The sequence below is a fragment of the Monodelphis domestica genome, chromosome 4 (assembly GCF_027887165.1).
Source record: "Monodelphis domestica isolate mMonDom1 chromosome 4, mMonDom1.pri, whole genome shotgun sequence".
Lineage (NCBI taxonomy): Eukaryota > Metazoa > Chordata > Mammalia > Didelphimorphia > Didelphidae > Monodelphis > Monodelphis domestica.
The window spans coordinates 33596899-33613086 of NC_077230.1; the positions used below are offsets into that span (position 1 = coordinate 33596899).

The 16188-nt window shown below is 35.5% G+C and overlaps 1 protein-coding gene across 1 annotated transcript in view; it reads left to right on the forward strand.

The window, feature by feature from the left end:
- The first annotated feature begins 425 nt into the window (after nt 1-425).
- Nucleotides 426-16188, forward strand: part of LOC130453604 (uncharacterized) — a 30106-nt gene continuing 14343 nt past the window's right edge. The window contains exons 1-6 of the mRNA XM_056826333.1: nt 426-725; nt 2457-2564; nt 3026-3131; nt 4934-5016; nt 13072-13159; nt 15198-15408. Of these exons, the coding sequence (XP_056682311.1) occupies nt 2545-2564; nt 3026-3131; nt 4934-5016; nt 13072-13159; nt 15198-15408 (508 nt within the window). The 5' untranslated portion in view covers nt 426-725; nt 2457-2544. The remainder of the gene's footprint in view (nt 726-2456; nt 2565-3025; nt 3132-4933; nt 5017-13071; nt 13160-15197; nt 15409-16188) is intronic.

Here is a 16188-nt window from a genome sequence, read left to right on the forward strand (position 1 = left end):
ACTTTGCTATGCCCAGAAATACAAAGATTGAAAGACAGTTCTGAAAAACTGAAAAATGTTATCCACTTGCAGTGGAAAAGGTGATGGAATCTAAATGCAGAGCAAAACATATTTATTTTACTTTATTTTCCTTTCTTTCTGGTATGTTTTATTTCTCAACATGATGAATAAGGAAGGAAATATGTTTTACATGACTGCATATGTATAATCTTTATCAAATTGCTTACCTTTTTAATGAGGTTGGAGACCAGGGTGACTAGGAAAGAATTTGGAACTTAAAATAGATTTTATATGTCCTTAGAAAAAATTTTAATTATTAAAAATGTCTTAATGTGCTTATATGCTGAAAGGTAGAAAGTTCAGCAAAATCATTGATCTAGGGGAGACTGTAACAGAGTCATATATATATATAATTTTATATATATATATATATTGCTAATTATTAAGGAAAAGATACCGGTAAAGTATAAGTGGATGGCTTATAATTCCAGTGCAAAGCTAGAGTGACCAGGCCAACTGTACTGGGAGGAAATTTTATTCTTACTGTTGCTTCAGATGTTTTAGGCTTTCATTATTATTACTATTATTATTTTTGTATTTATAGGTGACAACGAACTGGGGCTTTGTACTTGTATCTTCTTTGATCCAGCAGATGAGGATGGAAAGGAACCAGGGGTTTTTATAACTGAAATTATTGAAGGAGGTGCAGTTCACAAACTTGGATGGTGAGTTTGGTTTTGTAATTTTATAAGAATTGACTTTGTAGGGAGGATTTAACATCATTCTAAAAAGGGTTAATATTGTAAACATGGAAAGTGACTACACAAATAAAATCTCTGAAAAATACAGAAATATCAACTTTAAAAATATTGTCATGACCAAGCTAGTAAGGAAATGGAATTGGCTTGGAAACAAAGATTCTATAATTCCACTCCAACTAGGTCTGTAAACTATGACTTTATTCTTGATCATTGAGAAGGTCTTTAATAATTGCCATAATGAGCCCATTGTAAACATGTGCCCAGCTATTTCCAAATCAGGTCAAATTAACAAGTATTTATAAATCTATACCATTCCAGAACCTGTGCTCTCCATGAAGGGATATAAAGAAAGTGGGAAAATAGTTCTTGATTTGGAGAAATGAAAAACTGAATTGACTAGGCAACAAACAAATTACTATTGTGTGCAGAAAAGATCTATACTAAATAAATGTGAGAAAATCTGGGTGTGGGGGATACTTTGGTTGTATTAGAAAAAATGGTATCCATGAGACACTGGCAACTATCTTCAGAGATTATTGAAATTTGACTATACAATAAAATAATTCCTGAATTGAGAGAGGGCTTCCTAGATATAGGAATGTAGGAATATACATTTAAAATATTAGTATAAACTGCCCAAAGTGAATCCTTGAGAAAGGAAAAAAATAAGAAATGCAAATAGGTTGCCAAATCATAACTTTAACCTTGTAAGAATTTACTATGCAACTGGGGTCAAATGGTACCCTCTATGTCCTTGCTCATGATGTAATTTTGGACTTTAAAATAGAATTCTTCCTGAGATGACACTCTGTTACATAGAACTGAAAGCAAAAAACGCCATCAGGCTTTCTGTTTCAAAGCCTGAGGCTCATTACTTCTTCATCCCCAACTCACTTAGCCCAGATGGTTTTAGAATTTTTTCCTGCTTCCTAGATTGTAACAGAATTGATTTCTTTAGCTGCCCATCCTGAATATCCCAAATAAATGGTGGAAATTTTCTCCTCTTAACCTCCCAAAGTTGTTTTCTTTTCCTCAGTTTCTATGATGACATTTATCTGTTTATTATCACCCAAGGTCTCTACAATAAAAGTATCAACTAGAAGGGTCCTTCTGAATTATCGTCTCCTTACTCAGTCTTCAGTCAGTGGGGCATTGTCTGATACCTCAGAAGAATCATTTGTTTTAGTTTCTGCAGATCCTATTGACTTTCTGAAGAATATTAAAATTGAAATAATACTCTGATAATTGTTTGGAGGAGGGCATCTGTGTTTGTGGATGATTTCTCTTGGATCCTTCTCACTGTGTTTTCCAAGATCTGCCAAAGTCCCTTCCTTTTTCAATCTCATTTCATTATTGAGACTTAGCCAGCTGGAAAGGCTTGGAGTACAGACCCAGTTATGAACACTAATCATCCTTGAAGCCCACTTAAAAAAAATCCAGGGAAGAATCCCCAGACAGGCTGCAGGGTAATGAAATTATTGAGACATACCAGCCCTCTAAGTCTTCTGATTAATTTGTAGAGAAGTGGTGACTGAAAAATTTGTAAGTGGCAGCCATTATACTAATGGTATGATGAGTCATTGAAGTCTATCTCTTAAATTAGTACCATATCTTCTAATCATACACATGCATTGGGCTTTTAGGTCATAAATATCTTCAATGTAATTTTAATTACTATGCAATTCTATTTTTCAGTATCCGTGTATTTGACCAGATTATTAAAATAGGTGACATCAATCTAATTGGATTGGATGAAGCAGAAATCATCTCTACTTTTAAAAAAATGGACGATTCTCCTTTCCAGTAAGTAAATTTTCCCACATTTCTTTAAGATGCAGAGATTGCTATGTCATTGTTTTTGACTTGGAAATTTCTTTAGCAATGTGTTCAAACAGAAAAATTGGGGAGAAAGAAAGCCTAATTAACATTTTTAAATAATTTCTCTTTTTGTCTTCTTTTGCTAGGAAATGACCCTCTTTTTTTTCTGTTCAGCAGTTCACAAGATGTTTTAGGATCCATTTGCACCTTCCTTTCTGAATACTCTATCACATCTCAAGCAAACCCTTGATTTTCATTTGCATTCATTTTTAGTTAATGAATTTTTATTTTCTTGCCAAATAATGCTCCTTGAACCTGAAGAGGTTTTTTGGTTTTGTTTTGTTTTTGTAAGAATGAATGCTTAGCTGAATTTCCCCATTCCATTTTTTGCGTGGCTAGGTCTTTATCCAAAGTACATAAATTAAATGTGGATGTTTTGTACCTAGGATTGAAATTGGCCGCGAACCACCTGAAGTCAAGTCAGAACTTATAGTACGCCTCAAGTTGTCAGAGGAAAGGAAGAAATATTTTATGAATTCGCTCATAGTACAGGTATTATGTGAACCAAATAAAAAAATGCAGAAACTCAAAATTCTTTCTTTTTTATCATAACAATATTAAAATAAAAATTTTGTTCTTTAAAAAGTTTCCTTTCCTACTCTTGAGTAACTTCATCTTAATTTATTACATACTTTTTTATTGTTGCTCTTTTATGCAATTTTATCAATGTCTCTGAGATTTACATTCTAATCTTCTCTGATGCACTCCAACCTTCACCACTGAATTATCATTTGTAGTATAGAGAATGAATTAAGCAAAACTGAACAATAAATACAGCAACTGAATCTGATAGTTTTTGCTCCTTTCTGAACAAAGGAGATATATATGTGTGCATGTGTATGTATATTTTTATATTATCTCTAGCTTTTGTCCCAGACTAAGATTTTCCATTACAATTAGTCAGAGGATGGCAACATTTTAATGCTGCTTTAATTTACCTTAGTTTTAAAGAGCCTTCTGTTTCTGCTTACTTTACATTATTTAATGTGGGGTTTTTTAATGTCTCATAGAATTCTTATTGTTATTTTCAAAAACTTAATAATATCTCATTATATAATATATCACAGAATTTGTTCAGGTCTTCCCAAATTAAAGGACACTTTGTATTCAGACAAAGAATATGTGAGTGTATCCATATTCCCTTGATTTCCTGCCTTTGATGACTTTGGGGGTTTCTCTTCTATTCTAGTTGCATTGATTTTGTTCATGTTAAATCTTTCTTAGTAGTGCAAAATTTCTATTTTTTCTTTTATTATGATCACAAACCCCCTAGTTTTTTACCATCAATATGCCTCACAAATAGAGGTCTAAGATGTCTCATTCCTGTTGTTTTTCTAATTTTGAATGCTGTATGGATATTGGTTGATATTAAGGTTGTATATGCAACTTGAATTCATTATGGTAAATTATATAGCCCTTTCGTATTCAAACTTTCATTTGTATCACATGATTTCCAGTTTTTCTCAGGCCTTCCAGAATACAGAATCCTTCCTCTCTCATTTTTATTTTTGGGTTTTTGAACTCCTGGATTGCTGAGTTAATTATCTTCTGGGACTTCCTTATGGTAGAATATTTTATGAACTCTTAATTATTGTCAAGAAATCTTGAATAATTTTATTATTTTTGAAGGTTCAGTTTGAGGACCTGTTAATTTTAGACCTCTTTTATTATTCTTGTTTTTAACATTTCCATTAAGATTCCTTTTCACAACAATCTCTGACCAACAATCTTTTATTTTATGTCTTTCTGTATCCTATCTCTAAGGTTTTCCCCAAAATGCTGGTCTACCAATTTGTAAGCCCCTGGAGGTGAAGGAATGTCTTATCTTTATATCCCAAGGACAACACACGGGCTTGCACTTTTTAGATGCTTAAGAAATTATGATTGAATTAGTTGCTCATGTTGTTATGCTGATTCATAAGCAGGCTCTTGCTTTTTATTCTGTGCTATTTAGCTAGATGTTTTGGCGAACTCTTTAAAATGTTTTACTATAATTTTGAAATGACCATCCTTCCTCTAATAATGATAATGTCTTTGGAAGAAAGATCAAAGTATATATTTAATCTTTCAAAGTGTGTATATGGGTATATTGGTATATATTTCATTTTGCAAAAAGTATAAAAGTATTTACTACTGCCTCCTTAAAACCTCTTTCCTATCCAATTATGAAATCTTTAAACATTAGCACATTAGGAGAGTGGATTTTGTTTGTTTATTTTAAGCATGTTCTTGAGATTTCTTAGCTTTAGGCCTATATTGTAATTACACTTTCTAAACATTTTCTCCATTTAAAGGAAAAAATTGGAGATATCACTATTGTGAGAGGACAAGCAAGTATTTGTACAACTTCAAGAGAACCGTGGTACTGGATGGCCAGGTATATATATATATATTGTATATATATATGTATATATATAAGCTTTTATTGAGTATGTAAACTACTGGTTTTTTAGACCAAACTTAGTGAAAGATTAATAATAAAATAACAATATGCTTTTGCCTCTAGATTCCATTTACTGGGAAGATTTCCAAAGTGGAGACTCAATTTTGAAAAAATGTTTATATTCAGTGGGTTTTTTGGATAATATTTTCCTGATGAGGAATGGCCTAATCATTTCTGGCTCATAAATATATAGAATGAAATAATATAATGCATTAAAATAAGTAAATATCAGGAATAGAAGAAATCTGGAAACATCTTGATGAACTTTGATGTAAAGCAAATAGAACAGATTAAAAACAAAAACAAAAAGAATGTTTTTTTTAAACTTTAGCTTCTGTCCTCTAATTGAAGCTAAGTGTCAGTTCCAAAGCATAAGAGTAGTAAGAGCTAGGCATTGGGGTCAAAAGACCAGCCCAGGGTCACATAGCAAAGAAGTACCTGAGGCCAGATTTGAATGCAGGACCTCCCATCTCCAGAATCTCTCTATACACTCAGCCAATTAGCTGTTCATGAGAATATATTTTTTGTGAATTAAGACAAAAAAGGTCTAGAGAGAGCAATGGATAAGCAAAAACTGTTAGGCAGAAGAATAGGTTTAAAAATGTTATTTTAGAGTGTTTAACTGACTCCCTATTATGTAAATTCATGTTCAAAATAAATAGCATAAAAAAGGCTAGAGTCTCCTAAGCATGATGATTGTTCCTTAGGTTACTAAAAGTGTGGAATCAAGCATGAAACTCCCTAGGTTTCTTCAAATGCACAATATATTTTAGACTCTTCATACATCTAGTGATAATGTCCAGTTCTGATTGTATCTCTCCAGGACTTCTTAAATATTGACACCATTTAAGTGAAAAATTCAGAGTTTTTTGCACTCACTGCTTTCTAGAATTATAGAACATATGGAAGGATAAATTTTTTCAAATAACTATGGTCACTGATGCAAAGTTAAGACAGTGAAGTTTCCTGGAATCACAATTTATTGTCATATTGTAGTTCAGTTGTATTATTCTTCCTAGGACACTCTTCAGAGTTTTCTTGGCAAAAATACTAGAGTGGTTAGCTATTTCCTTCTGTAGCTCATTTAACAGGTGAGGAAACTGAGGCAAACATGATTAAGTGACTTGCCTAGTGTTACACAGTTAATAAGTGTTTGATTTGGTGACTGAATTTTAACTTAAAAGATGAGACTTTCCTTACTCTAGGCTTGACACATCCAGTGTGCCACCTACCTATCCTTGCTGCCATTAATATTCACATTTTGAGTTGGATTACCTAGAGAAAAGAGTAAAATATAACTCAGCTGTGTGCCTGTGATATCAAATAGGGATAGGAATTTCCCAAAGAAGTATAACAGTGACAAAGGGTTGTAAAGTTTAAAATTAGTGGTTGGACGATGATTATATGAAATTATGTGATTGCCAGTACTTATTACAACTTGAGTCAGAATTTATTTACAAATAGAGAGGAAACAATAAAGAAGAGAAATGTAAGGGGGATGGAGAAGTTATCTATCCTATCAATCTAAATGCTTTTCTCTGGGTCTGCTTAATCCAGGAAGAGATTTCACTCCAAAATCTAGGAGAGGGATCAGACTTTTACTCACCCAAGGGAATAACCCTAGAGTCAGAGTCCAATTAGAAGCGTAGTTCCAAACCCATGTTCCAAGCAAGTCTCCAGCAAAGCTCCCTTGAAGACTATCTAAGACTATCTCCAGAAGACAATCTCTTCAGACTTATCTTCTCAAAGACAATCAATCTGCCCTAAAGAAGTTCACGGTTTGCTTTTTATGGTGACTTCTTGTCCCCTCCCCTCTTCTCAGGGGTCAGTCACAGTTTCCAAATTGTCTAGCACTGCCCATGGGGCAGTATGGGTAGGATCAACTTTTCACCTTCTGAAGGTTAAATTCTCATCAAAAAGATTCACAGATTCCTGGCTGACTGAGGTGTGAATTCTCTAAGTACCTTGCTAGATTCTCATCTAGTACTAAGTATGGTGTTTAATCTTTTGTTGGTTCAATTTAAAAGGAGACAAAGGAGAGTTAATCCTCTTTTTTGGTCTAGTGAGTGTACTAAATAGGGGTACTTAATAGTGTTAACTCAGGATAGACATTAGAGGAAATAATTCCCTTTTCACAGGATGCTGGGGTCCAGAGGATTGGGATGATGCTGTGTCCTCACTCTTTCCATTAAGGACTTTCCTGTTTTCAACCTAAGCATGTAATAACTACTTTAGTCTTGGGGAGACCAGACCATTTGAAGGAAAGATCAGGCATTTATCTCACAGTCTTTGCTTCTTTTTCCCTCTACCCAGTAGCTCCAATTTTCCCAGTAGGGAAAATTGAACAGAAAAATTTGGTCAAATAAGGAAGTGCAAAAGTACTTGATCTACTCTGTGAGACAGCTATGTATTTCCTCTTCATAAAACATGGGCTTAATAAACACAGGGTCTGAATTCAATTCAGGCTCTCTGGACCTCTGAAATTCATAATGTTGATTTTATGCAGAACACAATAACCTCAAGACTGATGTTGGATCATTTATGTAGGACAGGCAGTTAGAGGTTCAAGTTTGCTGAATTGAGCCCTAAAGATCTTGTGTCCACATGGAAAAAGCTGCCAGACTCTTAGAGTGGGGAGGACAGCCCATCCTCCTTCTGTTCAGGAGAGAATTATTTGCCACATGCCCTAGAGTCATGATGGTAAACCTATGGCACATGTGCCAAAGATGGCACAGAGAGACCTCTCTGTGGACACACATATGCCTTCCATGGCAGAGTTAATAACTAGAAAGGTAGAAGAACTTGTGGTAGGGGGACTGCTCCCTTCCCCTCTCTCCACTGTGCATCCTTACAGTACTCACTCCCATTCCTGAGTGGAGTGCTCAGGCTACTCTCCTCTCTTTCTCCCTCCCCTGTCTGAGTAAGGGCAGAGGACACTTGGTTGCTGGGGGGCATGGTCTCTAAAAGGTTCTAAAAGGTTTGCCATCACTATCCTAGAGCCTTTTTGGTGAACCTATAGCAGGTGTGCTGGAGGGACTGCTCCCTTCCCCTCTCCATGTGCACAAGGACAATTCTTATATCACCTGCCCTTCAGCCTAGCAGTCAAATGGGAACATTTCCTCCTTCCCCTGTCTGGAGTAAAGTCAGTTGTTCTTACATGCATCGTGAGGGTTTCAGTTTGGTCACTTGCTCTCTAAAAGTTTTGCCATCACTGCCCTGGAGAATCAAAGGAGGAGATGCGATAACACCCCCCACACACATACCTCCTCCTGTCAGCTCTGAGCATGTTCCATCTCTATTATCATGACATTTACATGAGAAGACAGTCAGATAGACAGGCAGACATAGTGCAAAATTCATTATTCACATTTGTTCTAAATGCAAGTTTAGGCCTTTCTTGAACCTCTAATATGAGAAAAATCACAATTCAAGAGAGCTGTGATTACTTGTGTTACAATGATTGGGAGAATCATGTGGCATAATTTTGGAGATGTGTGTGTTTATTTTATCTTTAGAGCTCATTAAATAATATTTGAGTAAGTAGAGATATAGGCTAGATTTATGATTTCATTGAAATAGGGAATATTCATGTGTATAGTTAGAAAATCTTAAAATCCTAAAACTACATTACTCAGAATACTTTTCCCTTTGTGCACATTTGAGTCAATTCACATAATTGTTTATAAGTTCTGTAGCTCCTCCCTATTGCTCTCTTCTTTCATGACTGGTCCTGGGTATCGGTATTTCTTTTACTTTAGTTATTAATTAATAAAACCTTTAAAATAAAAGTTATGGAATATTAATTTTAATATTTACATTTTGGTTTACCACAAACAGAATTCTCAAATACTTTTAAATATAGAATAGATAAATTTTTTCAAGCATTCTTTTCTGCCTGCCCATCTGCTTTCCCCACCATCTGCTTGAACCAGCTCTCCACCCACTACTCCTGCTGCCACCCACCACCAGATCTTCGGAGTGGTTTCTCCTCCCCCTGCATGCTCTTGGGAAGAGTGCTCAGCTGCAGTCTCCCACTGCTATTTCTGATTCAAGTGACTGTACAGAGGGTGAGATTCCCCAATCCTTTTGCCCATTCTTTTCCCCACTCCAGGTGGGTTTTTGAGCTTGTGCTAGCTATTTTTCAGTGTGGAAAAGTGACACCATGCTATTCAGCCCCACCCCTTCTAGTTTATAAGCTGAATTTCTTAAACTGACCCTTGGCACCCAGCTTGCAACTCAGGATTTTTTTCACTGGAAGGGGGACCACTCTGCTGTTTTGTTTTTTTTTTTGAGGGCACATTAACCCAAATCAATGAATTTGAGATTTTATTTTTCTCCCTCCTACCCAAAACATCAAGGACTACTCTTTCTTTCATATGAAAATATGCTATTGTTCTCCCTTGAAGTTTTGCCCTTCTTTGAGTTTACTCTTTAAATAAAATCCATTCAGTCTTCCCTTCTTTTTTTTTTTTTGGAGGAAAAATGCTTTTACAAAGCATGCTAGGAACTCTCACAGAACAGTTTGAATTGCTTGATCTCTAACTAGTGCATATTAGTTCTTGGTTATTTTACTAGCAGTTTGTATTTGCACTGTATATTTCCCATTTTGTTTTCTTCTCAAGAATATGCAACAGGCTAGACTGCTTAAATTAGAGACCAAACTGAAATATTCTGACAAAGTGTTATGGGGTTCAGATAGGATACCTTTTGCAAGAATGCAAGACTCCAAAACTTAACTTAAAAACAAAAAAAGAAATTTATTAGTTTAGGAGGTAATGTTGAGAATGGCCAGGAGGATAGCAAGGTGGAGCAGCAAGATGGGGAGCAGTTCCTTGGGAGAACAGCATGAATGGAAAGGCTGCTCCCTGTGAGGACAGCATGGATGGAAAAGCTGTCCCCCCAGACGACATCAGTTCTGGGGATTTTGTACTCTTTACAACAGATGCTATGTCATGGTGTGGACATGACCTAGAGTGTTAATCACTCAGGCATTTGGTGGGGTTGAGGTGGTCATCTGACTTGGGTCTGCCTGGAGGCATGAAGATTCCTTAACAAACAGATATCTTGAGATGTAGCCTGATAGGATCTAGGTGTATCCTGGAGCTGCGTCTCTCTGTCCATAATAGTTTGCCTGAGTTTCTGAGGATACAGTGCCCATGTCAAAAGTTTTGATATTCTTAAATATTCTCAACACACAGAGTAGAGAATCCTGCCCATTGCTTCTATCAGAAATTTCCGAGTTCGGACAAATGAAGTGCAAATAGTTAATAAATAGTGCGGAGGGGAATGAACTTTAAAAGAGATCTGGAAGTTTATTGTTTCCTAACTACTTTTAATTTATTCCCCTCCATAAGAGTAAAAGAAGTCTATTGGAATTGGAGAAAAGGATTTTTGACATCCCTGCCTCTGTCTTTGTTACGCTTATTTTATTTGCTGATTGCTTGTGTTAAGAGTTAATTTTTTTACAGTTCATATGTTAATCTAATCAATATCTTTCTGATATACTGAATCATTTTAAGCTAATGTTTTTTGTCTTTTAGATATATGCTATTATATTGATTTTTGTATCTGTACCTTTCCTCTCTGACTGTACTGAAGAACATCATTATGAAAGCCCATAAACACCTTTTTCAGTGGCAAAATCATAACTCATTAGGGGTGTGCACATTTGTCACATAGATAATGATGGATGGACTTCATCAAAACTGGTTACAACTTGTATACAACCTTTAGAGAATTTAATGAGCTAAGAATTTCAATTGCAATTTTAAGAGGTCTTCAGAAATTACTTTAGATATATAGTAGATTTCTGTAATGATATTTAAAGTATATATGTATACATACTATAAACCTTAACATTTCTTAGACTTATAAATGTTGGAAATTTCACCATTGGGAAATTTCATACTTGAAAAATTTCCCACTGATAGTCTATTGGAATGTTAATCCCCCTTGGCATGGGAGGGTCCTTCTCCTACCTACTTAAGATTACTTTAGGATAGAAACCTTTTGCTGAACAATGGAAAGGGCTTTGACCTATGCTTAAGCATAGAACACAAAGTTCTTTGAGTCATGTTTGATTTTAAAATTGATACAATAGAGATACTTGGAATGACAGAACCAGGTCTTGGAACTTACAATCTCCACCCTACTCAGTCCTAACAGGATTTAGGAAGGGCTGCAGCATAGATCAAAATTTAATTATTTGAGAATATGACCTTCAACAGATATGTGCAAAGTGGCATACCTCTGGGAGGTCCTGGGTTAAGCTAGAGCCACCATTGGCACAGGGAAGACATGGACAGTGATTGGTAGATGTGAGAACTGAGGGGAGGGAAGTTGAATGGTTTCCTTAAAGATAGCAGGGTCTGAGGACTGGGAGAGGTTTGAGAAGTTTTGCTCTGAGAGGATGCTCTGAGAGGAGGGCTTGCTCTGAAAGAGGCTGGAGGTGGAGGCCCCTGAGACTGTTTCTCCATTTGGTCATGTGAGTGATAGGGACTGATCTCTTTTCTTTGCCTTAGCTATCTAAGGGCTTGGGCCTTTTGGCTCAGCCTAAACAGAGGGGGTATTTAAGCCCTATTCCCTTCTCTCCCCTTTCTCTCTCTCTCTCTCTCTCTCTCTCTCTCTCTCTCTCTCTCTCTCTCTCTCTCTCTCTCTCTCTCTCTCTACCTTTCTTCCTCCTGTTTGTAATTAAACTCCATAAAAGGTTGACTGCTGACTTGAGTTTTCATTTAGGAATTACATAGCTGAATTCCTTGGCGACCTTAAATTAATATATATCGGTCTTTTAAAGTGATTTCCTTGTCACACATACATATATATTTTTAAAAATGTTGAACTAAAAGGTAAAGAACCAAATATATGTTCCTACTTAAAGTATAAAGCAGGAAGCCAAAAAGAGCTTCTGTGCATGCATAATAAATTATACTCTGCAGTTTAATCTAATTCTACCAGAACAATAGAGATTTCTTGGTGATGTTCATCTGTATTTGTATTGTAATTTGTAGCATTGCTCATTTTATACCCTCTAAAATTGTGATTGATCATTAAATAATTAGAGTTTACTCTGGAATTGTGTCTGATTATCAGAGTTCTTAAATCTTTCAGATTTGTTTTTCTTCATGGTGTGAATATGAAAAAACCCTCATGATAGTGTCAAATTTCTTCATGCTAATATGATAATTTTTTTCCTGGTTCATAATAGTTTGGCTCTGTTCTCTTTGTATCAGTTCATAGAAGTCTGGCCAGGTTACTCTAGTTCCATTCTGGAAATTATTTCTTTTTGTGCATAATTTGTTCAGCCATTTCCCAGTAAAACCAAACCAAACCAAACCAAAACCAAACCAAACCAAAACAAAACAAAACAACACATCCTATTAATCCCCAGTTCCTTGCCTCTGCAGAATAAGAAAAGAAGTATCCAATAATTGTTTTGGTATCTTTGGGTCCTATCTTTTCATTTGCATTTTTTAATTTCTTTGGGATATTGGTCAAAGTTTAATGACAGTTTAATGAGGCCTAGGACCAAATTACTTTCTTGAATATCTAGAACAACCTAAAATTCCACGACCATGAATACTCTTGTTTCTCATACCCCAATAATTGTCATTTTAGTTGTAATCATCTTTGTCAATCTGGTATGAAGTAACAGCTTAGAACTGTTTAAATTTACATTTCTCTAGTTACTAGTGATTTTTGACCATTTAGGATTGATTTCCCCCCTTGAAAAAGGTGCATTAGTTTCCATAGCCTTTGACTTTTTTTTGACTGTCATTTAATTGGAAGATGCCGCATGGTTCAAGGTTTACATTTGATCAGTATGTATAGTAAATGGAAGGTCAGAAAGGCTAAGTGACTTGCCCAAGTTAATACAACTAATTAGTAGAAACTTACAAGTAGGTTCTAGAACTAGAACTTGAGTCCAAATCTCTTTAATAACAAGACAGTTTGATTGCCAGTTGTATGAAACTGCTATCTTTTCTTCCATAGTAACCTGAAATTTGTTATTGGGGCACTGAAAATATTAATAGAAGAAGATCAGGGATGTAGAAAAGACTTCCAAGCTATCTTTGAGCAGGTAAGACAGCACAGTTCCTCCCCATTAATCAAGTTTTATTGAATGTTAGTTGTGTGAACAGTGATAAAAGTGGTGGAAAGCAAAGCAGTCAGTGTGAATGGTGCCCATAATAATGCATGAAATAAATGCTTCCTATTTCATTCATCCATTCTTTTGATCAGTCCAAACAAAACTTTTCAATCTTACTAAAACTCTTCTTGGCCTAAGAGGACTGCTTTATGAAAGGTGAATTGACCAAAACTCCCATATCACTACTCTCTGCCTAGTACTACTTATCACTCTTTAGAAAATCCAGTATGGAAATCATTTGGGAACCCCAGCCTACTACTACTACTAATCCATGAATTGTGTCTACTTGATCAAGAGAAAGGATCATCGGCTGGGGTATCCTTCTTCCTTGCTTCCCTTACTCCGTTGCAGCTATTAACTACTCTTAGGTCTTAAGATGTGAATCAGTAACTTTCTTCGTTCTGAAGTGAAGAAGGCCCACCAGGCTTTTTTTATTATTATTTTCTCTGTGAATGTGCCTCTGAAGTCTGCTAGAATGTAGGCCTTACAATCGATTTCCCCTACTTTTATGCTATCATTGTAACTACTAATTGAAGTACCTCTGGATGTGTGCAAAATGCTGCTAAGCGCTGGAGACATAAAGAGAAAAAATGAAACATTTCCTGATCTTGAGACACTCTTACTCGATACTCTAAGTGGAAAGTACAACATTTAAAATAAGGTTCAGCTGAAGCACAAGATGGAATGCTTCAGAAGTCCTGGGGTCTCAGTGGTAGAATGGATGGAATGGATAGCAAGCGCCATTTGGCAATGATTTCACAAAGATTAGTTAGACTGGTTCTGCCATCTATCACATCAGTAAATTCTTTTTGTATTTGAGGATTAAACCCAGTGTCTCGGTCACATATTATCAAGGCTTTCCTGTTGTTATTGGATAAAGTCTAAACCCAGTACCTTCCATACTCTGACACCAGAGGGTTCCATACTTAATTCCCAGAGTACCATGACATAAATTTTTTATTATATATATATATATATATATATATATATGCATATATCTATATCTATATCATTGTAGTCATATAAATCTTATATACCCAGAGCTTAGCTGAGGACCAGAAGACCAGACATGGAAGAAGCTCTTAGTAGTGAATATCATTTTTCCTTTTTTCTATACACATGTAAATCTGTGTGTCTGTATATACATATATATGCACATAAATGCATGCACACATTTATTTATATATGTGTATGTGTGTATGTGTCGATATCTATACCTCTATCTAAGGCCAGGTTACTTACTCATCAGACCTGCCCTAACATTCTTCTAGTTTGCAAAAGGGCTTGTCACTGTAATTTCTCAGCTATTATGGTATTTCCACTGACTGTTTTTGAACATCTCTTGGAGTCCATTTTACTAAATTACAATCCTTCTAGAAGCAGAAACTGTCTTTCCCCCTGTATATACAGAACTATGCAGGAAGAGAGGCTTCATTTTGTAGTGTTAGGAAGTGATATGTATTGAAGTGGTCCCCCTGATGTCCATCCTGGATGTCTGAAGCTCACCAGGTCAGTAACATCTTACTGCTTTTGGCAGCTTCCTGCACCTAAATGGCAGTGCAGGTGTCACCTTGCCTTGAAAAACACAATTCTTAGCTGGGAGAGCTTTTAAGCTTTGGATTCTATCCCTAACCTCATTCCTATCTGTATGCCTATCTCTTTCCCTCTTCCCATTCCCATCCATGTCCCCATCTCAGTTCCCAAACCTATCCCTGTCTCTAATCTCATGTAAATCTCTCGTCCTATCCTGATTGGTTTTACACAATAGCTACTAGTCATGGAATTTGTGCATATGTTTTTGAATGTAATAGATCTTAAGGGGTCATTTGAGAATAAAGAGTCAGATAAGTGGCTAGCAGGAATAAATGACTTATATATGAGATGGTTGTGACTCTTGGAGAGGAAAAGGATTGAATAACGTGTACTTAATATTAATAGATTTATTTTGGTTAAATTTGGTAAATTTCAGGCTAACATTTTTCAAGAAAAATATAAAGACATGAACACATACAAAGTGAATATGGAACAGAAACCTGATGAATCAGATAAAGAAGGCACATTTTTACCATTGGCCCCAGAAGAAGAATTATTACTAGGACAATTTAAAATAAAGCCTAAAGAGATAAAAAATGAAGATTTATCACCAGGGCAATTATTAGCCCAAGGGGATTTCAATTCAGGTAAGACATATATCCTTACTCAAAACATTTGACCCTAAAGTTTTCTGATAGATAAGAGAAATTTGGAACAAATGTTTCCATCACTCACTGAATCTCTGGTCCCTATTTCTTTTCTCTTCATATCTCTAATAATGAGAATGCTAGCTGCTTTATAAGGCTTTCTCACCTATTGGTGATCCCTCTCTTGTTGATTGAACTATAAGGGACCTTGGAAATATTCTACCATACCTTTTTAATTGATATAGAAATCTATCCTATATGTATGTCAGAATGTCATTTAGCTTCTGCCTCAAAATATGCCGTGATAGGAAACTCATTTTCTCAACATCCAGGCCACACTATTGCTAAATTACTTAAGCTTTTAGACAAGATTTCAGTACAATTTTATTTTGCTCATGCTTTTTTTAATAATTTAGTTGTTTTCCCTTCTTTTGAAATAATACAGAAAAAGATCTTGTTCCTCTTTCCCTATTACTATCTATCTGACATATAAAATCAACTTATTATCCACCTAAGTTTTTTTTAATATCTATGATGATGTTTAGACTGAAAACAATCTTTATATGATTTCTTATTACATCCTTGGGACATGGTTTTGGTTAGAGTCTATTATCCATCCTACTTTAATGACATCCATTTTTGTTTATCAACATTCTGTTGGTCTCATTGCAACAAAATCTTTTTTTAATTCAATTACTTATAGGAATAATTTTGGCCATTTCTTTTGACATTTTAAAATTCAGATGCCCCCATCTCCCTTTCCCTGAGGGGGTGAAGAAT